Source organism: Myotis nattereri (assembly GCF_964212035.1).
Source record: "Myotis nattereri genome assembly, chromosome: 17".
Classification (NCBI taxonomy): Eukaryota; Metazoa; Chordata; class Mammalia; order Chiroptera; family Vespertilionidae; genus Myotis; species Myotis nattereri.
The window spans coordinates 30384012-30412011 of record NC_138092.1 but is presented as its reverse complement, the minus strand read 5'-3'; the positions used below and the strand labels follow the sequence as shown (position 1 = coordinate 30412011).

The following is a 28000-nucleotide window of genomic DNA, read 5'->3' as shown; positions in this document are numbered from 1 at the left end:
CTGAGCCATGAGCCAAGAGAGCCAGCTCCTTTATTTAAGGGATTATCTACTCCCAAATGTTCTTGGTCTTGCAGCGGCCCCGCCCATTCTGGCCCATGATCTCTGTTCCAAAGTCTGACTGAAAGGCACCTTCGCTAGTCACCTCAACTTCACTGCAAATGTGTCTGTCTTCCCCTTGTTGGACTCCTTCCCCCGGTGGTCTGTGGGGAATGGGCCAGTGGTTCCCTGGGGAGTGCAGAGTTTCAGCTTCCTGATGAAGCTCCCCAGATGGCAATCCTTATAATGTCTGGCCTTCCTTTTGCTCCTTTTCTATTACAAATATCTAGGTCATTACAATGGTATTATGGCCACAGTAGGTCACTTGGCTAAAAAAGCTGTTAAGCATGTAAATGTCTGGTCATTCTGGCATAGAACCAGCACTCTTAGTGTTATTTATGATGCAGCCCTCGGTAGTCTTTGTAGTATGAACAGCAGCTATAAAACGTTGTCTCTGAATTTTCCCTTTAAAATGGTTCAGGAAATTAAAAATTCTTATAAGCTATCCAAAAGAAGATTCTTTATGGGTTTTTTTTTATAATATTTTCCATGATCTTTTAGAGCACCATTATGTCATAATTATGCAGCAGGTTTATAAGTAGTATATCTTTATTCTGTCTTTTCCAGAGCATTAAATTTAACTTGTATAGAAACTATTCTGTTTGCATGTATGCAGATTTAGTCAATTTATAAGCTATTTGAATAAATGTTGCAATTACATTAATAAGTACTAATGAGCATAAACATGTTTGGAAACTAATGTACCTGTTTCTTATTTAGTATTTAGCTCAATTACTGGGAGTAAAACTGGGCCAGTTTTCTTTTAATAATTTCCTTTATTTTAGAAAAGTTTCAAAGTTACAAAGTTATTGTGAAGATAGAACAGAGTTCCTAAATACCCCAGACCTAGTTTTCCCTTTCGTTTACATCTTCTATTAGTATGGTACACTTCTCACAATTAATAAACCAATATCAATATTCTTATCTAAAGAACAAACTGTTCTTATCCAAGGTCCACACTTTATTTAGATATCTTCAGCTTTTCCCTAATGTCCATTTTCTGTTCCAGAATACCCTTCAGGACGATACATTACATTTAGTTATCATATACCTGTAGGCTCTTCTTGGGCTGTGGCAGTTGCTCAAACTTTTTGTTTGTTTGTTTTAAATAACCTTGACAAATTTCAGGACTACTATCCCTTGATGTCATCTGATGTTTTTTGCCATGATTAGATTAGATTCATGTAGTTTGGGGAGGAAAATCATGGAGTGCCTTTCTCACCGGATCATATCAAGGATTGATATTGTCAGGATTACATATGACTGGTGATCACCTTGATCATCTGTCTGAAGTAGTGTTCATCAAGTTTCCCACTGTAAAGTTGTTCTTTTTTATTCTCCCTTTTCATACTGGATTCTTTGGAAGAAAGTCATTATGTGCAGCCCACAGTTAGGAGTGGGGAATTACGTTTCCCATCCTTGAAAGTGGGCAACTACATAAACTATTTGAAGTTATTCTGCATGAGAGTGGTCTCTTCCCTTTACTTAAGCATTTGTATGTTTGCTTATTCAATTATTTATTTGTTTAGTATGAACTTGTGGGTTTTTATTGTTATACTTTGGGTTATAATCCAATAGTATTTTATCTGTCTACCTATCATCTATCTATCTATCTATCACCTATGTCAAATTATTCCAGCTTTTGCCATTTGGAGCTCTCTCAGTTGGCTCTTATCTCCCTATCCCTGTGACAAACACTCATTTTGTGTATATGTGTGTGTTGCTATTTAATTTTGTATTTTGAACACTTTCTTACTTTCTACCATTACAATATACTCCAGGCACATCTTCTATGTTTTCTGATCCTGACCTAGAACTGGCCATTTCTCCAAGGAAGTTTGATTCCTCTTATTGGAAAATGGTATCTGAAACTATGATCTTGGTGGTAGGTGTGCTCATTGCGACTGGGGTTTCATTCTCTCAGCTAACAGAGCAGGGGGATATAGGTATGAATGCTTACAGTATATATGCACATTTCTGTAAAGATTTCTATATGTAACCACCTATATCTAAACTAAGCTAAATGTTCATTTATACTGGTATCTTCTGCTCTAATAACCCTGCATAGCCTTCTGCCCTTGCTTATCTGTAACCTTCCACAGCAACACATGGTGGGAAACCTGGCCCCCACCATTCACTCCCCATTTACATCATTGTTCCAATCGAGGAAACATGCATGGTGGCATCAGAATCGTTAACCCATACTCCCGTAGGAATCGACTTAATCAGTTGGGTGCAGTGCTTATAGTAACTTCCTTTTATGTTTAGCTTTACAGACTCTGCTCATTTCCAGAGTCACGTAGGTCAGCCACTTATTACCCATCCCCTTTAATGAAATTGTTGCATATATTTGCGACACATCAAGATTCTTTTGTCACATTCTGCATTCCATCTTGGGATTCCCCAATCTCCTAAATATATTTTTTAATTTGCATGCATTAAAGTTTACTTTTTGTGCAGTAAAGTTATCTGGGTTTTGACAAATGATTAACTTCTTATATTCACCATTATACTATCATACAGAACAGTCCTAATACCCTCAAATATTTCTTTGTTTTACCTGTTTAATCATTTCTCCCTCCTAAATGTCTGGCAATTGGTGTTTACGTCTAGTTTTGCAGATTTTCCTAACTGACTTCTTCACTTAGCAATATGCACTTATCATCCATGCCTTCTCATAGCTTGATGGCTTATTTAGTTTTTTAAAATTTGACTTTATTGTTGAAAGTATTGCATATATCCCCTTTTTCCCCCGTCGACCCCCTGTACCTCATCTTCTCCCACTCCACCCCTAGGCCTTCACAGCGCTATTGTCTGTGTCCATAGGTTATGCATATATTCATATAAGTTCTATATGTGGAATCTAATGAACAAAATAGATCCAGAGACATTGAAGCATGCAACAGGCTGAGGGATTTCAGAGGGAAGGGGGGAAAGAGATTAACAGGTGTGTTATTTCATTTAATCACTAAATAATATTCCACTGAATGGTTATATTAGAGTTTGTTTATCCACTCACCAATTGAAGGACTTTTTGATGTTTCTGAATAAATCGGCTATAAACATTTCTGTGCAGGTTCTTGGTTAGACATAAGTTTTCACAAGATTTAGATAAATACCTATGAGTTTCATCATTAAATTTTATGTCTTGTGAAAAAACTGTCAAGTTGTCTTCCAAAATAGGTGTATCATTTTACGGTCCCACCAGCACTAAAATAACAGATCTTGCATATTCTTTTATATATGGATGTCCAATTGTTCCAGCATCATTTGTTGAAAAGACTATATTTCTCCATTGAATTGCCTTGTTCTTTTGCCAAAGATCAGTAGTTATACTTGTGTGGATCTATTTCTGGGCTCTTGATTCTGTTTCATTGATCCATGTGTCTATTCCTTTGCCAATATGCTGCTGTCTTTATTACAGTAGCTTTATAATAAGTCTTGAAATCAGGAAGTGTGAGTTCTCAAACTTTTTTCTTCTTCAGTACTGTTAGTTATTCTAGCTTCTTTGCCTTTCCATATAAACTTCAAACCACTTTGTCGATATCTGTGAAGTAACTTGTTGAGATTTGATTGGGATTGAATTAAACCTATAGATCAAGCTGAGAAGAACTGGCATCTTAACAATATTGAATCTTCCAGAAGTCTCCCAATTTATTTAGATCATCAGTGTTTTGTAGTTTGTGTGTATAAAACCTGTATATGTTTTGTTATATTCAGGTCTAAATATTTCATTTTTGGAATGCTACTGTAAATGGCATCTTTTTTTAATTTTAAATTCTAATTTTTCACTACTGGTATATACAAGAAAGCATTATATCCTGCATACCCATACTCTACTTGATTATTATTTCCAAGTGTTTGTTTTTATTGTTGTTGTTGATTCTTTGGGATTTGCTCCATAGACAATCATGTCACCATGTCATGTGAGGGGGAGGTGCCTGTCAGGTTCAAGGGAAAGTGGAGGGAATGGCCCCAAACACAAACCCACGCAACTCAGTTACTAACACCCCTAAGTCTGGCCAGACCCCTACACCCGCTGCCAGGCAGCTGACTCCTCAGCAGGGCACGAGCTCTCAGAGTAGGTCCACAAGGAGTCTAGGAGGTGGGGCTATTGCATCCATGCAGGCTGATGCAGTAGGGAAAGGAGTGCTCTACCCAAGAAAGAGGGCATCTGCACTGAGGAAAAGAACACGGCTCACATATCCTAGTGACTGTCCCTTCAGCTATCTCCCCAGAGCCACAAACCCAATCTTTCCTCACATGACTTTAGTCTACTCCATCCTCCTTTTGCCAGAGCCTAATGTGAGTGGCTGGGAATGAGATTTTGAGTGCTTGCCCTTTAAGAGGGTTCCTGTGTGTCTAGCAGACTCTTGTCCCTCCCTGGCAGACAGAATCCCCACTGATTTTCAAGCTCAGATGTCATAGGGGTGCCTCTCCATATAACATCTGACCTTGAAAATCAGTGGGCATTCAGAATTAAATTGCTCTTCTTTCTCTAGTTTCTGAGATAAAAGCTTAGGTTATTGATTTTAGACTTTTTTTCTTTTCTAATATATACATTTAATGGTATAAATTTCCCTCTGAGCACTGCTTTTACTGCATCCCACAAATTTTATTTAGTTGTGATTTTATTTTCATTTAGTTCAGCCCTGTTATTAACATGTTAAGAAATTTTAAATAACTAATTATGTACTTTAGAAAGATTTTACTCTAGAATTTGAAAATTTTTGAAGGCAAAGAATCATAGTTTATTTTCACATTAACCAATGAATTCTGACTAGTTTGGTGGATGGGGGCCCCTCCATTCCTTATCCCCTGTTAATTAATAATAACCTGGAAGGAAAAAAACTTTATCATCAGTCCAGCCTACAGAAAAGCCAGATCAAATTGCCTATTGTCAGTTGGTAATTCCATACCACAATCTCCTGGCATGATAATTAGCAGAAGAATCTACCGCAATAGACAAAACTCACCTGGGAAAGCTTGGCACTTTACCAGGTGAGTCTGCAATTGAATTACTACGGCATAATTCTCTCTGACCTTAGTTCTTCAGAACCAAACCATCGAGAGACACGCTGATTGGTGCCTGGCCACTCAAGCTTGGGTTCATGTACCAGCCACATTGCCACTACCTGAGAGCTTACTAGAAATGCTGAATCGCAGGCTCCGCCCAAGACTCCCTGGATCAGAATCACACTTTAGGAAGAGCCCCAGGGACTCCTGTGAATGTTAAAGTTTGCAGAGCCCAATTCTAGATTGTAATTGTGCCATAAAGAAGATGCCTGGATGCGAAGGACAGGTCTCCTCTTGCAGACTTGTCAGGGCAAGTGTCTCTGAGAAGGCGCTCTTGAGCCAGGGAAGGGGCAAGCCTTGTTCATCTTGACCCCTCCCTTTTAGTTCCTCCAACCCCAACCCCGACCATCCTGCTCCTCTGTCCCCAACCCCCTCCAAATCCTGGCCAGCACCTGTGTGTTTGTCACACCTAGTAACACCCAATAAATGTTTTGGGGGTGAGAGTGGCAAGAGTCATAAGCCCCAAAAAACTATTGCCCTGTTTCATTAAAAAAGAGGGGAAAATTAATATATATATATATAGATATCCTAAAATCCCCTAACACTGTGAAAGGGGAAATAAAACTGTAATGCACTTTTTCAAAAGATTCTGACTCTCTCTTTTCCAAGAGCATTTTCTTCTTCAGAAAATAAGTTGTAACTGGAAAATTCTATTCGCTTTTATGAATGTAGATGCAGAAAAATGATTAGATGGTTTTAATTTTAAAAACTGCAGGGTAGATATCTTTTTCTTGTTCCCTTATAATAGGCTCTAAACTTTAATGGTGGAGTTTTTTCTCTCTTTAGTTGATCAATGTAATTGAGATTTTTTTCCATTTATTGGAGTTGTCATCTTGTGGTCATATAATTATGCTAGAGATATTAAATATGTGTTCAACACAAAATTGTAAATACAATACAGAGGAACCATGAACTTATTTCTATATCATTAAACTACATTTTACCCATGAGCAAAGTGCATTTTTCATAACTTGCAAGAAATATCTTACCTTGCAGTAGCACATATATTTAACATTCTTTTAAAAGCCACTCAATCTGGCATTGCTATTTAAATTATTTTAGCATTAGGAAATAAGGGGACAGTGGATTTACAAGTATGAATGAATGTATGTAACTGACCAGTGAAAAAGATTCTTATTCTATCTTAAATTGTCATTCTGCCAATTAATTTATTTTGATGGATGCAAGCTATCATTTGGGAAAAACATACCTAAGTTAAGATTGTCTCATGGCATTGCTTAAGAAAAGTATAGAAAGCACAAATTTTTGTGTATTTAAGAGTAAATTCTAATATAACAGCTAGGGGTCCGTTGTTACAGTTAAATTTTAGTAATAAATGGTGCTCCCATTTCTATTGTGGTGGCATTGAAATGTTTATGGTTCATCAGCTCAGAAATTATGCAAATTCTAAAATAATTCATCATCTCCAGTGTCCAGAACCCTGCTCCTGGTGGACTTTCCTTTTGAACCAATGCTTAATGAATATGTCACTTCTCAGGCACCAATCTCTGTATAAGTAAATGCAAGTAAACGCTTTTACAATTCAGGATTTTAGTATTTAAATAGCTCTGTTAGTATATGGATTTAGCCTCTAAATAGGCTTTAAGGCTTTACCTAAGGTGATAGTAGTTTTTTATGTTAAAAAAAAAAAGGTCAATGCTATTATTAACATTTATGGATTAAAGTAATAAAATAATAAATTTAAAAATAAATTCCCCTGGCAGATTAAAATCTCTATTAATGAGTCCAACCAAGCAAACTTCTCAGCTGACTGGTACTTTACTTTTCTTTTTGTCACGTAGCATTTTAAAGATCAGAAATGCATTCGCTAGGGAGAGTGGGTCCACAGACCAGCAATTAGTCCGCATCGCACAGCTACCACACTGCAAAGTGACTACCCGGAGGAAAACCATGTTCTTGAAATACTTCAAGGTTCACTATAGAAAGAATATTTATTACATTTCATTGGGAACTGGGTATTTAACTGGAGGAGAAAGGTTGGCAAGGTATTCTAAGAACAGACTTCAAGCTACACCCACAGTGAGACATGCCTCCCCATCTTCTCTTGCAGATGTTCTGTTTTCTTTTTTCCTCTGGAAAAAGTTTCACTAACAAATGAATGGCACCGGTTGACAAGTGGGGAAATACAAAGAAAGGTTTTAATCAAAATGTTTAAGTCAGTGGCTCGTGAAAGCATAATTTATGTAGCAACATTTTTAGTTAATGAAATGAACGTTGTAAAGTTCCAGATTAAAATCGCTACTATTAGTATGACCATGATTTTTTTTATTATTATCTAATGAAGGAGCCCAAGTTATTTTTAAAACTTTTGGGGACTGATAAAATGGTCTTCCTGATAATGCAGCATGAAACGTTAGTGCATTTTATTGGCTTCTTTCAGTGAGAACAACTTGATGCTTCAGAATACATTCTAACATATAGTCTTGAAACCAGAGACTGTACCTCTAACCATCCTGAGTTGCAGAAAATAAAACATTTGAAGATCAGATTACTAATTCCCAGCAGAAGTCAAACGATCAGATTGCTCTACATCACAATTTTTAAAAATATGATTTGATTATGTATTGAATATTTAGGTCTAAAATCATTAATTACTTTAGTGGGAGAGTCACACAATTATTTTATGTTCAATTTTATTTCACATTATCTTAGACAAATCATTACTTTTATGAAAACATAACAGGTATAGTGACCATCCGATAATCAGTGTGTCTAGTGTCAATCAAATTGCCTTCAGAGTTAAATTATACTTATTCCATTTTTCAAATGCCTTGCTGTGTTAGAAAGCATTCTTAATCCTCGGAGATGCTCATTGCAATTTCAGTGCAATGCAGACAGACTCCTTGTTGCAGCATTATTTACACATTTCAGTCCCATCTGTCACTCATTAGTCCCTTGCTTGGAAGTCACACTCCTTCCTCTATAGCAATGTATTTTTGGTTACAGGAATTAATCCCCTCTGACTTGTATTGTAGTATGTCTCCCTACACTGTGAGCTCGTCAAGCACAGGGACAATCTTATCTGTCTTTCTTTCCTTTGGGACCTTTCATAATACTAGGCACCGAGTAAGTGTTCAGGAAAATATTTCTAATTGAATTTCCTTCCCAAGATATCAGTGCACACAATTCAGTCATTCTAGGTTCCAGCTGCATCTTCCCAAGTCAGCTTTTCCAACCATCCTGTGTTAAAGGAACATCTGAAAACATCAGATCATACACAGGGTCCATGGCATGGGTGCTCTTGTTATGATATGGGCTTCGAGGTCCAGCAACCTGTGACAAATTCCTGCAGACCCACAAATTAAATAACGGAAGAAACCCCTCTCTGGGCCTTTGGTTCTTCACAGGTGTGATGGTCTCACCTGGTTGTTATGAGGGTTGAGTAAGGCAATGCATATAAACTTCTTAGTACTGTGCTCGATATATAAGTTGGGGCCAAGAAGTAGTAGATAATATTAAAAGACAATGTAAGAGCACAATTACCAAAGGCTAGCTAGCACTGCGCAGTGGAGGACACTGACTAACCCGTGGATAATTACCTATTCGTTAGGTAAAGCCCAGTTCAAATCGGTTGTAAATAAGTATACTGTCCTGGAGAAACAGGTTTACAATGTAAAGGATATTTGCTATTTTTTATCACTGATACCAAAACTTATTTAATGTCATCATCACCTAGGGTTATAATCATACAGAATTAAGATCTTTTAAAACGTTTTAGACAATAATTGTCAAATTTTAACATATATCGGGTAGATGTTTAACCTATAAGTGACAGATTATTTCAAATTCTTAATTTTAGTTTTAAAAAGAACCTATATTAAAACCTAATTATTGGTTAAGTGGGTCTAATGTTAATGGACATTGAAAGATCAAAAAAAAATCTAAGCTATTTGTCCAAATTAAAATTAGAACATGTAGCTCACATATTCTAAACGAACATGTGTGCTTCTGTAATAATAATTTTATTATCACCAAGTTACAGGATAGAGTTTTAATTAGGCCCTTTATATCAGCAGAAGCCATGAATTTGGGATTAAAAACGTACTGCTATAACCAGTCTGGTTAAAGACTATGGCGTGATACATTCGGGCTCCAACTTTTATAAAAACCAGAGAACACTTCTAATAACACTTTTCTAATTTCATGGTTCAGTGCACAGTCAGTAAAGATTTAAATAATTCAAAAAGAAAACCTATTCTCTTTCTTTATTAGAAGTTTGAGTCAGGCAAGTCTTTGACATTTAATAGGTTTTTAACCCTTTTAATAACTTTTTATAATGAAATTTAATGGCAGTTGTTTTAAAGAAATGGTTATTATATTAACATGAATAGCAGTCAGTAGTTCTTATGATTAGTTTTGAGACCTTGACCTTATATGACTCAAAGTGTATAAAAGCATAAATGAGTGAATAATGTTAATATTGACTAAATTACAAATACCCAGAAATATAGAAACTGTATAAAACGACTTTCATCTCATTATCTAACATGCTATAAAGTTTTGGCAGACAAATATTTAAATTTTTTAATTGTTTTAAAGAAGCTTAAGGTCACTTACAGAGTCAGATACTTTAAAGGAACTGAAAGACATTGTAATTTTCCTAGACTGATTTTACCCAAGTTATTAATACTATACTCAATAGAAGATGATTTCCAGCCTTTTCCTATCTTAGTTTCACGCTATTTTAACATTTTATAATATATTATTAAAAGGATTATTGAAAGATTTCCATAATAAAATAGTAATTTAAAATTGTACTTTTTTTCAAGTCCCAATAAGTTAGGAGCATACAAATAGTCTGCATAAGGGAGCTATCTGGCCGAAGCAGAATATAAGGCTTTAATTTTGCTTCTTGAACTGTACTTGTAAGTGAATGTCATGTGTATCTAATGATTTAAGAGCCTCTAAATGAACTCAAAAATCACTTTTCTGAACTGATGTTGAGAAGTCAATATTCCACTTGACATCTCCACTTTTACTAACATCCCGTTAGCATGGCAGTGGAAAGGATGGGATTCAGTTAAGTTTTCAGGTTTACATATAGAGAATCCTTTCAGCTGACTTGTCATGCTATAACTACACAGAGCTAGTTCTCATAGGTAAACCACAACTCCCGTAGGGCATGTCTTAGAGCATTTCCCAATTTTCTTATCACCTATCCTTACAATCCATTCTTTTTGTGTCAATGCACACACTCTTTTGAAAGTGTTCTGAAAATAAGGCACATTATTCAATCCCTTCCCTGGGCACATCAAAGTAGAGGAGATGTGAACAGACATCAGCATGTTGGAATATACTTTAATATAAGATTATAGCCCCATGAGCAAAGCACTGCCTACACTTTGTAGTACAGAAACAAAAGACTCAATTTATACAAAAAAGTGTGGGGAAGGGCACTTTGTTGACTCCAATCACAAGTAGAGCCAAAGCAGACTCAGACACTCCTGTTTCCAGAGGTGTACAGTTTTGTAGGAACTACTAATTCGAATGTTTTAGGAACCACAGGGTAGGTAGACCATCTGGTCCCCCAAACCTTTTTAAATAAGGCAGAGCTTTTAATCCATGAGCCTTCATGTCCTGCCATTAACTGGAATTTTGCGAGATCCTCATTGTCAAGCTTGCCTGTTGCACATTGTGGTGTTTCCTTTATGTGATCTGAGCAGAGGGACCCTTTCAAGGGCACAGAGAAGCCCAGTGTTAAGTTTGGAAATATGGATGTTGATAGTGTATCAATAACAGTAGGCCACAAATAGTGTTGGCATGTGCCTCGATGTGAGTCAAAAACATCTTTCCTACTGTGTGACTAAAGGGCATACCTATACCCAGAACCTCCTGGCCTTCATCATAATCCAAAGGAGAGATTATATGTACAGAGCTGATAGAAGAGAATGGTGTACTATGAACTGGAATGCATTAAATGCATTAAATTTCTTGAACTTTGTATCTATCAGTTAGCCTATTAACCTTGATCAGGGAGCTATTAAAATCCAGGTTATAAGTTCAACATTTATCTGATCTAAATCTACTTTCCCACAATAAAACCCTGTGCTCTGTGACAAGCTGTCCAGCTTACTCCAGGAAAGGTCTCCACTAACACAAGCTTTGGCTACCAGAATGCTTGGTTGCAACTATTTCCAAGGCTTATTGTGAACTAGAACTAGTCATAAAAAGAGACTCAAGGATGATAAAAATGCCAGGCATCCACCCATGAACCAGGAGGTCATGGTTAGATTCCCAGTCAGGGCACATGCCTGGATTTCTGGCTTGATCCCCAGGAAGGAGCGTGCAGGAGGCAGCAGATCAATGATTCTCTTTATCATTGATGTTTCTATCTCTCTCTCCCTTTCCTTTCCTCTCTGAAATCAATAAAAGGCATATTTTAAAAAGTGATAAACATCAGAAACTTCCACAAAAGGTAATGGATATGAGCAACCACCACACAAATGAGTTTACATTTGACAAAATATCTTCATTATCCCAGTTAATCCTTACAATCATAATATAAAGCAAGCATTTATCTCCTTAAAGCTTATCACAACCAAACTACATCAAATACTTATTTATCATATTACCTATTTCTCCCCACTAGACAGTGAGTTGCATAAGAGCAGGGATTCCAGTGTGCTTGGTCACTATGGTTTACCTGGTACCTAGAGCAGTGCCTAGCACATAGTAGGCGCTTAATAAATATCTGTTATTAAAAACTTATTGCCACTATTACAGAGGTTGAAAAAGTTAGACAACTTGTTAGAAAGAGAGCCAGCCTGATGATGTCATGAGCAGGGTTCCCTCCACTATAGGACAACACCTCCGATCTAGAAAAAGGAAGAGAAAGAAATCAAATAGAATGGCATGAAGTTGCTTTTGCATTATGTTTATAAAAATGAATACAGATGCACACACGGGGGCAACTAAGATGCCTCTTTCTAGTGGATGTGAGCCAGCACCCGGCAAGGACACTGAGGACATGGAGAGGTGGGCTTTCCTCACTCCCTCTGTGGCTGTCTGACAGTCAGTGTCTGATCTTTGGTTCATCCCTGGGAGTTTTAAAATTAAAAACTGGTCAAATGATCTATGGTCAGTATAATTTTTAGCATGAGGTTTAAAACTCTCAATTCTATTTTCCTCTAACACATCAAGTCTCTTTAGTAAGGAGAGGCGAGGCCACAGTTTGAAGGAGGAGGATGGCCAGGCATTGTGGAGGCTTCGGTGAGAATAAGGGTTTGATTTTGCGGTGGTATTAATCTTCTCCAGAGAAGGTGGTTCTAGAGAGTGCTATGTCCTCTCATTTGACAAGCATCTAATGAATTGTGCTCCAGAGTTTTGCTTTCCTGTGATAATTGGTTTTATAATGACTAACTACAAACTACAAATAGTCCATTTTAGAGTATTGTAAAGAAATCTGAGCCCTACATGTTCACATTGTCCTTTGGGAGAAAAGTAGATCCAAAATGTTAAAATCAAAACTAATGTTGTTTTTGGAACTTTAGAGTTGAAATCAAGTTATCCTGACCCAATATTGAATTTTTAAAAAACACACACATTTTCATAAAAATGTCCAGTCTTTCTTTTGAACCTCTTTTTTCCCAGTCTTTCAAAATATGGCATGTGCTTTGCAAGTGTATTTTCCAGATTTCCTCTCTTTTGACATTATCGGTCTTCAATGTCCGAAGTCTAATAGCAAAAATGTTAAAGTTTATTTAAAGTACACATTTTTTTTAAATAATAAATAGGTCACACAAGAAGGTCACGTAGGAACAATTTAATTTGTTGGGACAACAAATAATTTAGCTTGCTCTTGGAAAATGCCTTTAGAAAAATAATACATAAAATTTGATTATTAAATTTACCCACACATTTGTTCTGGTATATACATTTACATATTAATTGAATTCCTGGCAAAAATATGCAATCAAATTAGGGAATTAAATAATATCAACATTTACATTCTTCTCGTAGCCTCTTAGAGTGCATTGTTCCTAAGAAAAATGGATCTGCTTAGCCTTCCTGGCCTGATTAATCATGCAAAAGCCAGGTTCAGAAGGCTTTATTTAGATGCTAAGGACGGCTAGTGTTTGATGGTGGGTATGAAAGGAACGGAGTATGAGCACTTGTCTCCGCCTAAGCCTGCAGGGTCTCCTTCCAGCCCTGGGGAAAGCACTCAACAGCAAAGGGTGTCAAACGCTGACAGACAGGGGTAAATGGAAGGGCTTCAGAGATTCCTCGCGTTCTCCTGTTCCTGCTGCAACTGGCAGACTTCCAGGCCTTGCCTGCAAAGACCACAGAAAGCAGCAGCTGGTGAGCCACATTAGCAAATAGGCCTCAGGCCTCCCCATGTTCCAGGCTCTGTTCACCAACTGCTGTTCACTCAAACAGCTGGATCACAGTGAGCCAAGATGTCGTTAGGGTTTTATGTGTACAACTGTTTTGATATGGATTGTCTGCTAGAGGCTGAGATAATGATAGCTTTCAAGGCTCGCATGTTAGACTGGGAAGGATGCTGATATTTGAAAAAAGAAAACAGACTCTGCAAAGATTGTGAAATGCACAGCTTTAAACACTGAAATGCAGGTCTTCGATGCTGGTGCCATTCAAGTGCACAGTTTTAACACTCTGTAGTCACTAATACAACTGGTGTTGCTCCAAGAATATATTTTTTTGTTGTTGTTACTACAGTTACACCAATATGTTGCTCATTTTAAAAAAATAATCCAAGATGAGCAACCTGGGTATTGTTTTTTCCTTTTCCAAGAAAATCCAAGGAAAATAAGGGCAAACTCAGGCTGAAACATGTATCAGAGTGCCTGGAGTTTCTCACATGAGGGCTGTCCTCCACCTGCAGTTTTTATCACTGTAGGTAATTGGGCAAGAGGAGAAAGGAACATGGTGTTAGCATCAAGCCATGAATTACAAGCCAGGTCATGAGGGAGAATATATGATATCTGCTTTGGTTTCCTAATTGATTTTAATTGAGCTCTTGCTTTCTATTAATTGGAACAAGGTTTTGAAGAAACAAACGAAATCTTCTCTTTATCATCATAATCTTCCTTCGTTATTTTAATTGACATTTTTTAGTTCCCATAATTATAGAACAATATTAGTCCTCAATAGAAAGCTATAAAAGCTAAGGAAATAGTTCTGACTAAAAAACAAACAGCAAAATCTAGCACCTATTTTTAATGGATTGAGTTTCTCCGATGGGAAGATACATATTAAGAGCCATTCGAAACTAAAATGCCATTGCTATGCAGTACTTTTTGCTGAGAAAAAAATGAATCTCACTGGCCTCAAAATCAACAACATGAGAAATACACATATTAGAAAGGACCTTTGAGACATTAGAGTCCTGGGAATGTAGCAAATGTAGTTCCCAAGAGATCAAGGATTTATAATACAGTGTGTGTGAAGCCAGCGTCACCAACCCTCATTGTACCTGGCCTACACATCTATTTAGTGTAACTCAGGAAATATGTGCTTAGCCAGTGGTTCTCAACCTTCCTAATGCCGCGACCCTTCAACACAGTTCCTCATGTTGTGGTGACCCCCAACCATAAAATTATTTTCGTTGCTACTTCATCACTGTAATTTTGCTACTGTTATGAATCATAATGTAAATATCTGATATGCAGGATGTATTTTTATTGTTACAAATTGAACATAATTAAAGCATAGTGATTAATCACAAAAACAATATGTAATTATATTGTCTTAGGCGACCCCTGTGAAAGGGTCGTTCGACCCCCAAAGGGGTCGCGACCCACAGGTTGAGAACCGCTGTGCTTATCCCTGGCAGGTGTGGTTCAGTTGGCTGAACAACAGCCCATGCACCAGGAGATTGCTGGTTCGATTCCAGGTCAGGGCACATGCCCCGATTGTGGGCTCGATCCCCAGAAGGGGACATGCAGGAGGCAGCTGATCACTGTTTCTCTCTCATGGATCTCTCTCTCTCTCTCTCTCTCTCTCTCTCTCTCTCTCTCTCTCTAAAAAAAAAAAAAGTCAATAAAAAGCATTCTAAAAAAAAGAAATGTGTGTTTAGTACCTACAATGGGCTAAGATCTGTGCTAGATACTAGGCCTACAATGGTCAACAAAATACGTTCTACCCCTGCTTTTTTGAGTTTATAATCTGTTATGGTATATGAGTTAAATTAGGCTCAGCTGCATATAATAGAAAACTCAAAATGACGGTGATTCTAAAAAAGATAAGCATTTACTTCCCCTTCACATTAAAGACTCCCATAGTAAGTAGATTGTCCCAGCCTTGGTTGCTCTGTTATCGGTGGAAGTGGATTTCTTGCGATGTTGCCAGGAAAAGAATTTCCTGAGGCTCACAGGAAAGGGTGAGAAGTATTTATGAATGTGGAAGTAAACCCCTGGGTTTCTAATGTGCCATCTCTGCCCGTCTTGCCATGGAAGAAGCCCGGTCTTGTCTTCAGTACAGCCAGCATCAAGGCCACACCCGTAGTTTCTGCTCCATATTAAAGTGCACTCCAGCCCAGCATCCTGCGTGTGGAATCTGCACACCCTTGGGCCATGCGGCTGCTAAGACTACATGGCGATGGAGGGTGCAGGAGAGAAGAGAGAGAGAGAGAGAGAGAGAGAGAGAGAGAGAGAGAGAGAGAGAGAGAGAGATCCTTTGTCTTCTGGGATAACTACCAGGCGCTTAGCCAACTAACTTTTCAAGATTTCAAACATTTGCAGTGGATTCACCCTTCCCCCCCTCCGCCCCCCCCCCAGCAATGATCTTTCTCCCAGGTTAGACTCGCAGACCTCTGTGGTTCAGCACCTCCCCCTGTGCCATTTTGTCCTTACTGAGCATGTCCTCATCTTTCCCTGCTCTGCCCCTGCCCACCCCCGATCAAGGATGGAAAGGAGGGGGGTTCATCCTTGGTGGGCCGATGGTCCAGCCCCTGGAGTGAGTGTGAAGCTGTAGCTTCCTAGTGAAGCAGACAGGCACTGTTTCCCGCTGAACATGCCCAACAATATCCGACTCCCCTTTGCTTTCTTTTCTTTATTAATATTAATAACTAGTCATTACGGTGATAACAGCTCCATAATAGACACTCGGGTCCAAGATGTTTTCCCAAGCTCTAATCACACCCTTTTGCCAGCAGAAAAGAACAAAACAAAGTGAATCTTTCCCTTTAGGAAGACTTCTCAGAAGGACCACACAACACCTGCACTTAGGTTTCATTAGTCCAAACTTGGTCAGATGGCCTTACAAAGCTACAAAGGAAGGTAGGAAATGCCCTCCGTTAGCTAGCTTCTTGGCTAGACAGCTAAATAATGGAGGCCTGTCCCTCAGGACAAAAGTATAATGAGTGTCAAGGAGGTTATAGCTTGAGGTTTCTGTCATAAAGGGAAATAGACATCATTCAAATTTTTTCATCTTGTGAATAATGTTAGATCAAGGTCACAGAAAAAAAGAAAAATCATCAAACCGGTTATAGTAAGTTCATACTTGTAGTATTTATTTCTTCATTTATATGACTCAGCAAATAATTTTGAATACTTGAAATATCTAATTTAAATTAGTTGTGTACTGACCAAGATTACTCTCTAGAAAGTACATACACATTAGACTAAGAAATTTAAAAGTGGTGTCCCATAAAGAAATGCTTCCCAGCTCAGAGTAGAAAGGTTCTTAAAGCTTTGGAGATGAGCTGATTTTTGAACTTGACTTTAAAATATACTTAGGGATTGAATATAAAAGTATTGTAAAAAAGAAAACACATATGTAAAATAAAGTGATCATATTTCATTTCTACTTTAATCTCTGTTGGTAGAAAGATCTGAGAACATTTAACCTCTCCCATCCTCAATAAACTTGTGCAAAACAGTCATTCCTAAGGGCTGCCTCAAAGGGGAATTACAAAGCTCAGTAAGTAAAAACACTGTGCAAACCGCAAATCGCTGAGCAAAGTGAGATTTTTTAAACTGCTTTTTAAAACTTCAGACAGCAGATGCTCAGAAAATGAATGCTAAGAGAACCGCATAGACAAAGACACATGTTCAAGGGGGAGAGACATAGGCAAAGAATTGCAATTAACTGGGTTTGGCTGAACAATACAGTGTGTGAAGAACAGGTATAGGCAATAAGGTTTATTTGGAATCTTCAATGGCATGCCAGAGATTAGACTTAATTTGGTAGGCAGATATCATTGGGACGTTTTTGAGTCTATAGCTCATGAAGATTAATTTTGCAGTACCCTTCAGGGTGGATGTGAAGAGATGCTTTTTAGTCAAGTACTATTGTAAGTGGAGAGATAATAAAGGCCTGAAATACATGAATGGGTGTGGGAATGAAAGGGCTGATGGGAGGGATATTTTAGAGTAGACTCAATGGAACTCAGAAGAGTTTGAAAGGAAAGGAAAGAATCAAAAGTTACTAGAACATTTGCATAGAGGTGACATGGCTAATGAAGGTGTCATCAACAGAAATTGGACACATTGTACAAAATAGGTTTGCGAAAGAAAACATCGTTCATGTTTCTAGCAGAGGTGATGTCCAAGTAGTGATGTCTAACAGGCAATTGCAAAGTTAGACCTGGAGTTTTGGTCAGAACTGTACATTTCAGTGTAAAACGTTCCCCATTGACAAAATCATGATGAATCTTAGCTGGGTGGAAGAAATGTGAATGAGTAACAGAATGTTAGGGAATCATTTAGGGGTGGTGGGAAGTTGTAGGAAGAAGTCAATAGAGGAGTCATGAAGAATCCGAGAACGCAGCAGTTGTCATAAGCATGACGTAAGTGAATTATTCACAATAAGTTAAAAATATTGGAAATAATACTGTACAAGTTGAGGTTGTGTATTTGACAGTAAGACCTGTAATTAAATCAATATCTTTCTAGAAGGAAGCCAGTAATCAAAACATTTGCTTTCATTCATGAGCTAATTGTCAGTAAGTAATCAGATTCCATCCATATTTTCCCCATATTATCTATTAGGCAGTGACTGATACTGAACTGACTCTTATGAAAGCAAGATGAAATAAAAATACTCCAGCCCGGCCAGCGGGGCTCAGTGGTTGAGCATCAACCTGCGAACCAGGAGGTCACGGTTCAATTCCTGGTCAGGGCATATGCCCGGCTGGTGGGCTCCATCCCCAGTGTGGGGCATGCAGGAGGCAGCCAAGCCATGATTCTTTCCCATCAATGATGTTCCTATCTCTCTCTTCCTCTCCATTAATTTTTGTAATTTAAAAAATAAAAATACTCCTCCTAATTTCCAAATGTCACCATGGGTGTTAAGATCTATTTCTAAGTGCATCAGAGACCTAGGAGAGGAGTATGCTTTCTAATTTGTGCTCCCTACCCTCTAAACAGAAAAAATTGCCCTTTGATTTGGTGTTAAAACTGCTGTTTGTCTGCCTGGCCTAACACCATTGGTGATAAGATATTTTCAACTACTGATGAGTCTGTTGAAAAAGAGGTTCCCTGTTGAGTAGTTCACTGTCCCTACCCGAATTGATTCTTTACCCCTCTTTTGCCATGCACCACCCCCTTCTACCAATAGTCCAAAGGTGGGAACACAAATTTTAGCAGTCAGTGGTCTACCCTCAAGACTAATTAACATGAGCAAACAATCAAAAAGATTAAAAACTGATGAGAGAGATAGGTGATAGAAGGTGAGATCGTTTTAGACTATTGAGGACCCTTGGTTGTAGTCATGAATCTGGAAACTATATATAAGTTAACTTAAAAATCATACTTTGCAGTATCATGTTGAAAACAATGATATTTCTGAAAGAGTGAGATTAAGAAGCAAGGTCCAAACAGATAAGTTACAAACTGTTCATGCTTTTAACCTGAGATTTATGTGAAGGAGAAATCGTGATATCAGTTAGCTAAATACCTTTGGGAAGATAATTTAGTTAAAATGTTTTTGTTAGTAAACGTTTTTAATTTACAAGACTATGAAAATGTATTCTCCTACAAACATGTATGTTTGAACATGCATGTGAGTGCTTTGTTGGATTGAGAGAGGGGCTGCCATGTATAGGAGAGTACCCATATATGCATCCATTACTCTGGGTTCACAGTGAGAGAGTTGTTCTAAATAGAATCTAAGAAAAAATACAATAGGACTTCAGGACTTGAGAGAGTATAGTATATACTACCTCTTCTGTGCATTTTCAAAAGTCAGTTCTGATTTTCATGGTACCCTATGACAGCGATACAACTTTAAGAATATCTGTAGAAGCTAGTATCATTTCATATGAAAGGTCAGATTATAGAATTTGGGGACAGCTAAGAAGGAAGAAAAACTATTTTAGTAAATGTGAGTGGAGGCAACATGAATGGACCAGATAAAAACAATCAATTTAGGCAGATAACATTTGACAAGGTGTTTTTGATTATTTTTAGTTAACTATAACTCTCTCTGTGGGAAACATAAAATGTTGAATCAGCTGCTTAATACTGTAGGAAATATCAAAGACTGAAATCGAGCGATCTTGATTTTAACTCCAACTCTGTGGCTTGGGGAAGTAACTTAACTTCTCTGGGCTTTATTCATTCTTATTTATCTATCTACCTATTTCTTTTAATTCTACAGACATTCGACAAGCCAGTACTATGGCCTCCTCCTAATAATTCTCTTCCATAGATGAAAAAAATGTCACTAAGGATCTCTGAAGCTCTAATATGTATCATTGAATAGTAATGACTACTTAATGAGGGACTTCATAAAAAAGACAACTATGAGCTACTTTTGAAGGATTGGAGGAATATAGTTTAAATTATGGGGCATGAGGGGAGGTGCTGATTTGGACCAGAAAATGAGCAGGTACAAAACCATGGCCCATCCTAAGCCCTCACCAAGAAGAATCAGATTCTAGAACAGAGGTTCTCAACCTGTGGGTCGCGACCCCTTTGGGGGTCGAACGACCCTTTCACAGGGGTCTCCTAAGACCATCGGAAAACACATATATAATTACATATTGTTTTTTTGATTAATCACTGTGCTTTAATTATGTTCAATTTGTAACAATGACATTGGGGATCACCACAACATGAGGAACTGTATTAAAGGGTCGAGGCATTAGGAAGGTTGAAAACCACTGCTCTAGAATATCTAGGACTGAGTCTGAAGATGAAGCAGAGTAAGAGCTGGAAAGGTCTGAAGGGGTGATACTGACTAAGAAGAGACCTCATGGTGAAGATGGTAAACCTACCACAGGCAGGTACCTCTTCCATCACAGCATCAGTTTCAGGTGGAAACAACTAAGTTGGCAAAATGACTGGAGAGCATTAGTAGAAAATGATTTTATTACCAAAAGGAAAAAAAATCTGTGACTAAGTTATTTAATTAACTTTTACAATATTTCTTTGTCATGATAACATTTGCAGACAGGTAATTACTAGGCATTCTGACACCATGTGGAATTTTTTTTTTTTAATGAAACCGAGAAAGATAACATTATTCATTTTATTTATCAGTTCCAAAATATAACTTTAACCACATCCCTTCATTGCTTTTCTTTTTTTCCCATTTTTTCTTTTATTCTCTCTCTTGTCGTATAAAGCAAGAACTGCATAAAATCTCCAACGTCCCTCAGAATGAAAAAACTGAGCTGCTTCTTTTTTTTTTTAATATTTTTTATTGATTTCAGAGAGGGAGAGAGAGAGAGGGAGAGAGATAGAAACATCCATGATGAGAGAGAATCATGGATGGGCTGCCTCCTGCACGCCCCACATCGGGGATCGAGCCCGAAACCCAGGCATGTGCCCTGACCGGGAATCGAACCCTGACCTCCTGGTTCCTAGGTCGACGCTCAAGCACTGAGCCACGCCGGCCGGGCTGAGCTGCTTCTATAAGCACCATGAAATATTCCCCATCATTCCCCATAAGTTTGAACATGCCAGAGAAATGTTCAATGAAATCCACTATACTCCTCTTATACCACACATTTGATCTCTGGATACGTTAAGAGCTTCATCCTCCAATGCCGGGCTGAGCTGCTTCTATAAGCACCATGAAATATTCCCCATCATTCCCCATAAGTTTGAACATGCCAGAGAAATGTTCAATGAAATCCACTATACTCCTCTTATACCACACATTTGATCTCTGGATACGTTAAGAGCTTCATCCTCCAATGCTTTTAATTCTAAGCCTTGCAGAAACAAAATTCATTGCTTGAATTACAAGAGTGAGTCTCATTAAGGCTAAAAAGCAGTGACCCAGATAGCATAATGGATTAATACGGTGACCTTGCAACTTTAGAGAATCACTTTCAAATGTGACTGTGTTGTCAAATCATTTCAATAGTCAGTTAATCAATTGGTTAATACCAATCTGGGAACATTCTTAGTCTGGAAGTTAGTAGATCATTTTGGCCAACACTAGCTGTATAGAATTAAACTGAGAACAACAGCATGCTTAACTCCCAGACCTTTCTTAAATAATCACAATAAAAAAGGGATTTCATGAATTGCTGTGAATGCTGTAATCACTAATAATTATATAGTGCTGACACTAATAAGCATCAATATTTTGAAACTTATACTATAAATATTTGTAATGATGTTTACATTTCATTAGCAAATAAGGACTATAAATATCATTAATAGGCTCTTTGGTAATGAACTGTGATGTTGATTGAACTCTCAAATTCTATGGTAACAGCACCTTTAGGGTGATACATACTGTTAGAGGGGTGGGGGAGGGGATGGAAATGTGTATAGTTCAGCAGGACATCTTACAGAATTTTTAAAGTCTAAGGAATATTTTTTTTAATTTACTCAGAAACATGTTTGTGAAAATTATTCCTATCCATTTTCTTGTAGATGCAAGATATACGGAACCCAGAAGGAGCTCAATATAGCTCCCATCCTCAGATGGCAGCCATGAGACCCAGGGGTCAGCCTGCAGACATCCGGCAGCAGCCAGGAATGATGCAGCATGGCCAGCTGACCACCATCAACCAGTCCCAGCTGAGTGCTCAGCTTGGGTTGAATATGGGAGGAAGCAGTGTCCCCCACAACTCACCATCTCCACCTGGAAGCAAGTCTGCAACTCCTTCCCCATCCAGTTCAGTACATGAAGATGAAGGCGATGAGTCGTCTAAGGTAGGACTACATTATTTATAGGACCTATAGGAAATGCTTGTTGCCTGAAAAGGTTTTCCTTGGATCCTTCCTTGACCTGTAGTGGGTGCAAGTTTATGTCATCCAACTTAAGAAACATTGATGGGGGACGTACTTTTATTATGAAGCATGAGGTTATAAACTGAGTGAATTGAATCACCTTGTCCAATTACATTTTTAAGCCCCTAATAAATCCTTTCAATTTTCATGTATTAATGCATAAAAATAAGTTGCACCCACAAAATACAGGGTCTTCACAGTGAGTAAGCTGAATTTGCCACTCATTCAAAAAAGTCAATTTCAATTTCACCATTTTATTTTAAGAAGACAAAGATGGTGGTGGTGGTGGTGTATGTGTGTGTGTTTAATAGATAAAACTGTTGAGATCATCTGACCCAATCATTTCATATTGAGGATGAGGAATGTAAGGGGCAAGGAAATTAATGACCCCCTTCCAAAGGAAAAGCTGGGCAATTCATTGCTTACCTATTATTAGTCCCACACCACTAAGTTTGTTTGACTCTCTGCCTATCTGCCTTTGTCACATTAAGTTATCTGTATAGGAAGGTGTGTCTTTAAATGTCCTCAGATGGCAGAATTCAAGGCAGCTTTTTCAAATGACTTCACCAAAAGCAAGTGCATTCTCATTCAAAAACCAAAATGATCTCTTTATTGTCTTCCTTCTCAGGCAAGCATCTTTAGGATTTGTCCAAGTGAGGACTCTTGTGCCTAATTACTATGAAAAACACTCACATTTATATGTGTACTTCCAGTTCCTTCTCTTTTTAAAATATTACTAATGAGTTGTCACTTGTGTCAGCCCTTAGATTTCTTTTCACTTTTGCAAGAATTTTGCTTTTGGGAAATGAAACTTGTCAACATGTTACCAAAGGCAGCGCTGTGGGATTCTGATCTACTGTATATGGTTAATATAAACTAATTTTTAAAAATCCAGATAAATAGTGACTCATAGATTTATTTAGCCTGATAACAAATATAATGCTGCTATATTATTTTTGGTATTCCTACTGGTCTGGCATTTTTAGAGCCTTAATCTTGGAAAGACTGCCCTCCCAGGCTATCTAATTCCTAGAGGTGGTGAATGATGCTCCAGTAAGCCCACCTTTGATAAACAAACCAAGCAATCCAAAGCCCACATCCCAACTGTTTTCTATATCAAATTCTCACATAATTTTCTTAAGAAAATGTGTATTGTTCTGATGGTATTCAACAGCCAATTAATATTTGGACATTAAGAATTTGGGGCCAGTTATTTAAATGTTAGATTATGCATGAATAATTCAAGTTAAATTCTTAAATATAGGTGATATGTACTATACTTCAAGGGAAAAATACAATATATTCTACTCACTCTGGCTGAGTGGCTCAGTTGGTTATAGTATTGTCCTGTATACCAAAAGGCCAGGGTACATACAGAAGGCAACAAATAGTTTCTTTCTCACGTCGATATTTCTCTGTCTCTCTCTCTCCCTCTCTCTCTCTCTCTAAAGTCAGTAAAAAATCTTTTGGTGAAGATATATATATATATCATACATGATATATATATCATAGCAAAGATTATTTATACATCTGGGCTATATATTTTTAAGTATTCGTTGCTAGAATTTCGGAAAATTGGTGTAAAATTAGTAGCATCTTTTGACAGTAAAGTTTATGCAGGATTATTCTTATTTATATAACACTTTCCACACTCTTCAACCTAAATTAGTAGACATCTGAGTAGAAACCAGAAATTCCTGGAATTACATTCATAGATTCTGCCATTTTCTATTGGCCCATAAGGTCCATATCTTATCATTTTGCTGAGACATGAATTTGTATGTTATGAGCTTCCAAGCTGGTGTGAGAGTTTGCCAGTGAGTAACCTATATCCAACCACTCACATCAACCTCTCAAAATAATTTGTAGCTCACTATTAATGATTGTATAGTATTTTATGGTAGAACCTATATTCTATAGTGGTATATTCTTGAATTAGTGATGTGTGAAGGCTTAGGGATAGATTTTTCAAGAAAGCCTTCATCAAAAATGGCTTTTTGTTTATAGAAATATTTCTAAGCTCATGTTTAGTTTACGTGTATTTTCCATCTCAAGAATACCCACCCTCCCATTCCAAGGTTACATACTGTTCTTCACCTTTATTCTAATGCAAAATCCTCCTTACCATTTAATCAACTTATATTTATTAAATGGCTAAAAACAGTCCTCTGACAAAAATGTTCAAGCATTCTTCATCACAGTTAAATATTAAACTGGGATTTTCCCCTGTATATGTGAGCAGGATTTATGTGGAGTGTTCTATTGAAATAGCTCCATTTAAATGTGAAATAGCATTAAGTCAAAATGATCATTTAAGTCATTTCTAACAAGAGAATTAAAAAAGAATATTTACTCTCACTGCAGCAAAAGAAGCCTTTAAAGCTTCCCTCTTAACACTGTATGCTCTCTTAAACAATTACATATTAATTCCCATTTATCTAATTGAACAATTAAATGAAATATGTTTGTTTTGACAGAGAAATACTGTAAATATATCAGTAAAACAAATTATCACCTTATAAATACTACCCACAGTTCTGATTGCTATGGAGCTGTGTTGACAGCCTAAAGTCATAAACTAGACATACAGTAAAACATCAAAGACATAAACTTGGGTAGCTTGTGGTTCTAAGCCTGTAATCCAGCACTTGTAATACAGTAGACACTTTAAGACACAAAGTCTCTGGCATTACAAGTATATTTATAGCACAGTATTTTTTTTTAAGGAAATTATGGGCTAAGAATCACAATTTATATTTTTCCATCCTTTTACTTTCAACTTTTCTGCTTAAAATATTCTTAAGTTTTGTATGTGTCTCTTGTAAATAGCATATGGTTAGATAATCTTTACTTTTAAATGAAACTGACTTTATTTACATTAACATCAGTACTAAATAGTTTGGTTTATTTCTCCATTTAAGTATGTTGTTTTCTATTTATCCCCATATGTCCTATGTTTCTTTGTTTTTTTCTTACCTTCTTTAAATTTGTTTTTATTTTGCTCATTCCGTAATTTCCATTTTAATATTGGAAATTTTATACTTTTTCTGTGCACTTAGTAGCTAGCCCTGTAACACAAATGCATAAAAGTCTTACATTGATTGATATCTTTACCCTTCTTATTTACTTTCATTCCAAATCATGCTGGAACAGTTATTGCTGTTGTTTAGTTTAATGATAATTTAATTAACTTCTATAATTTAATATACTTCACAAAACATTATTTATTATTTTTAGTCTTTTTTCTTCAGATTTATTCACATATTTAATATTTTTTCATCTGGCATCATTTTCTCTAACCCTTTAAAATTTTATCGCATGAGAATCTGTTGGGAATATAACTACCTTAAAAAGTACTTTCACCAGATATAGAACTTTAGATTGATAGTGATTCTCTTTATGAAGATATTATGTTACTTCATTGAATCCTGATTTTCATTACTGCTTTTGAAAATTCTCCTGTCTTTCCTTTGAAAGTAATCTGTCTTTCATCTCTGACTAGTTTTAAGATCTTCTCTTGCCATTGTTGTCCTTCGGTTTTACTGTGATATACGTGGGTTTCTTTAAATTTATCCTGAATTTAAATATTTCTATTTTCTATCAATTCTAAGAAATTTTCAGATATTATTGTTTTTCATATATTTCCTCTTGTGATTTTGCTCCACTCTCATCCTGTAGACTTTCTCATACTATTCTCTATGACTTGTTGCTTTTACATTTTGCATTTCCTTGCCCCTCTGTATTTATTCTGATAGATTTATTTAAATCAATTACCAGCTCATAATTTTTTTTTAGCAATACCTAATCTAAAACTAAAGCTGATCTATTGAAGTTTTCATTTCAATTATTTTATATTTCTGGTTTTATTTGATTTCTTTCTCAAATATGTTTTGACTTTTTTACTTGCTTGCTTTTTATCTATATACTTAATCTCTTTTGTCCCTTTAAGCATTTGCTAATTCCTATATATGAAGTCTTTTGGGGTCTGATTCTGCTCTCTGTTATTGCTGTTGGCTCTTAGTTTTAATGCCTTGTTTTATATTGCTTTTTTGCTTTTGAAATGAGAGCTGATATTAATTATGACTTTATGAGACTTCTATTAGACTTTATTTGAAAGTGAATTCCTCTAAAGATGATTTCTGTTTGCTTCTGCCCAACATCTTAAACCGTTATAATCTAGAATGACACTTGCCTTAAAGTTCTTCAAATCACCTTAGTTGGGTAAATTGTTATAAATGCTAGCATTCAGGATATAAATTGATACAAATGCTGGCTTCTGTTTGTGGATTATCACAAGAGATGTTTCCCCTGTCCGTTCAGTATCATCCTTGCAGCTCCTGGGTGGGCATATACAAGAGAAATCATTTTATGTCCCCCTTACATTGACACTGTAATTCTCTTCTGTCCTTACTTTAGTAGGAAGACTTCTGCTAAACATCCAACTTCTGGTAAACAATGAGCTTTGTCTTCTATCTACTGTGCCTTTAACTCAATTTCACCAGGCTTAGCAACTATCTTCAAGGTGAAAGCTGGCTTCGATATTTTGCTTATTTCTCTGGGTTCCTGCTTTCATTCACTATTTGCATTTAAGAGAGTCTTATTAATTTGCTAGTTTCTCAGTGCATGTGCTTTTCCATAGTAACAGAAAGAGAAGTGGTTGTTGTTTTTTGTGGGGCTTTTTTTTCTCAAAGGCAATAGGATAAGTCACCAGAGCAACAATTACATAAGCCTTTAGAAAAGGACTTCTTATTTACCACTGTTCTAAAGGCAAGAAGATTCTTGGAATAAAGTAAAAATTATAAGCAGACGGGTTTCTATAAACAATGAAATCAAACAATGTTAGAGCTAGATGTCAAGTCACATTATCTAACAATAGGGCAGAATATTTAAAATTGGGACTTCAAATTCTGGTATTTTCCACCTTGAACTGTGTTTATTATGCAGTTGTTCAACACTTCACATGCTATAATGTGCATGATACTCCTGAAGAATTTCTTATACCCCAGCAATTGAGAAAATATATATTCCTTGCTTATAAAATATAAAGTGTCCCATTGATTGAGGCTGAACTTAACAAACTAGTTCTGGGAAAATAATAAAATTGAGTCAAATAGCCGGTTAATACTCAATTTCAAATAATTCATTTGAGTGTATTCATTCAAGTGTATACTAGGAGAGTATTTTCAAGGTGTCTTTGTTCTTAGATGATTCATTCCTTATGTGATTAAGCACATTTGATTAGTTCATAAAATAAAAATAAAGTGAGGCTAAACATAGGCACCTGGCATTTTATCCAGTGGAATGTTATCACAATAGCTATGCACTCTTTGTAAGGCCGGAGAAACCCTCCATCCAAAATATGAAGAAGTAAACACGATGGCCCAGATAGGCAAATTTAGATAAGACCAAGTGAATCCAACAAAATTTATAAATGTAACTAATAGGTATATATAATTGCAATCAACTTTCTCACTTTAAACTGATGTTTCCGGACAGTAGCCCAAATTTCAAATATCTTCCATAAGGCTAATGAGTATCTTTGCTAAACTTGCCCTAACACAATAATCAGCTATGTTTGGCAGAATCAAGGATCTTTAAAACTGAATTATGATACGAGTACCACGCCCCACACTTGTGAATCATTTCAAAACTAT

The 28000-nt window shown here is 36.8% G+C and overlaps 1 protein-coding gene across 1 annotated transcript in view; it reads left to right on the top strand.

The window, feature by feature from the left end:
* TOX (thymocyte selection associated high mobility group box) overlaps nucleotides 1-28000 on the top strand; it is a 300436-nt gene that overhangs the window by 227843 nt on the left and 44593 nt on the right. Inside the window, exon 4 of the mRNA XM_081111627.1 lies at nucleotides 21987-22268. Within this exon, the coding sequence (XP_080967753.1) occupies nucleotides 21987-22268 (282 nt within the window). The remainder of the gene's footprint in view (nucleotides 1-21986; nucleotides 22269-28000) is intronic.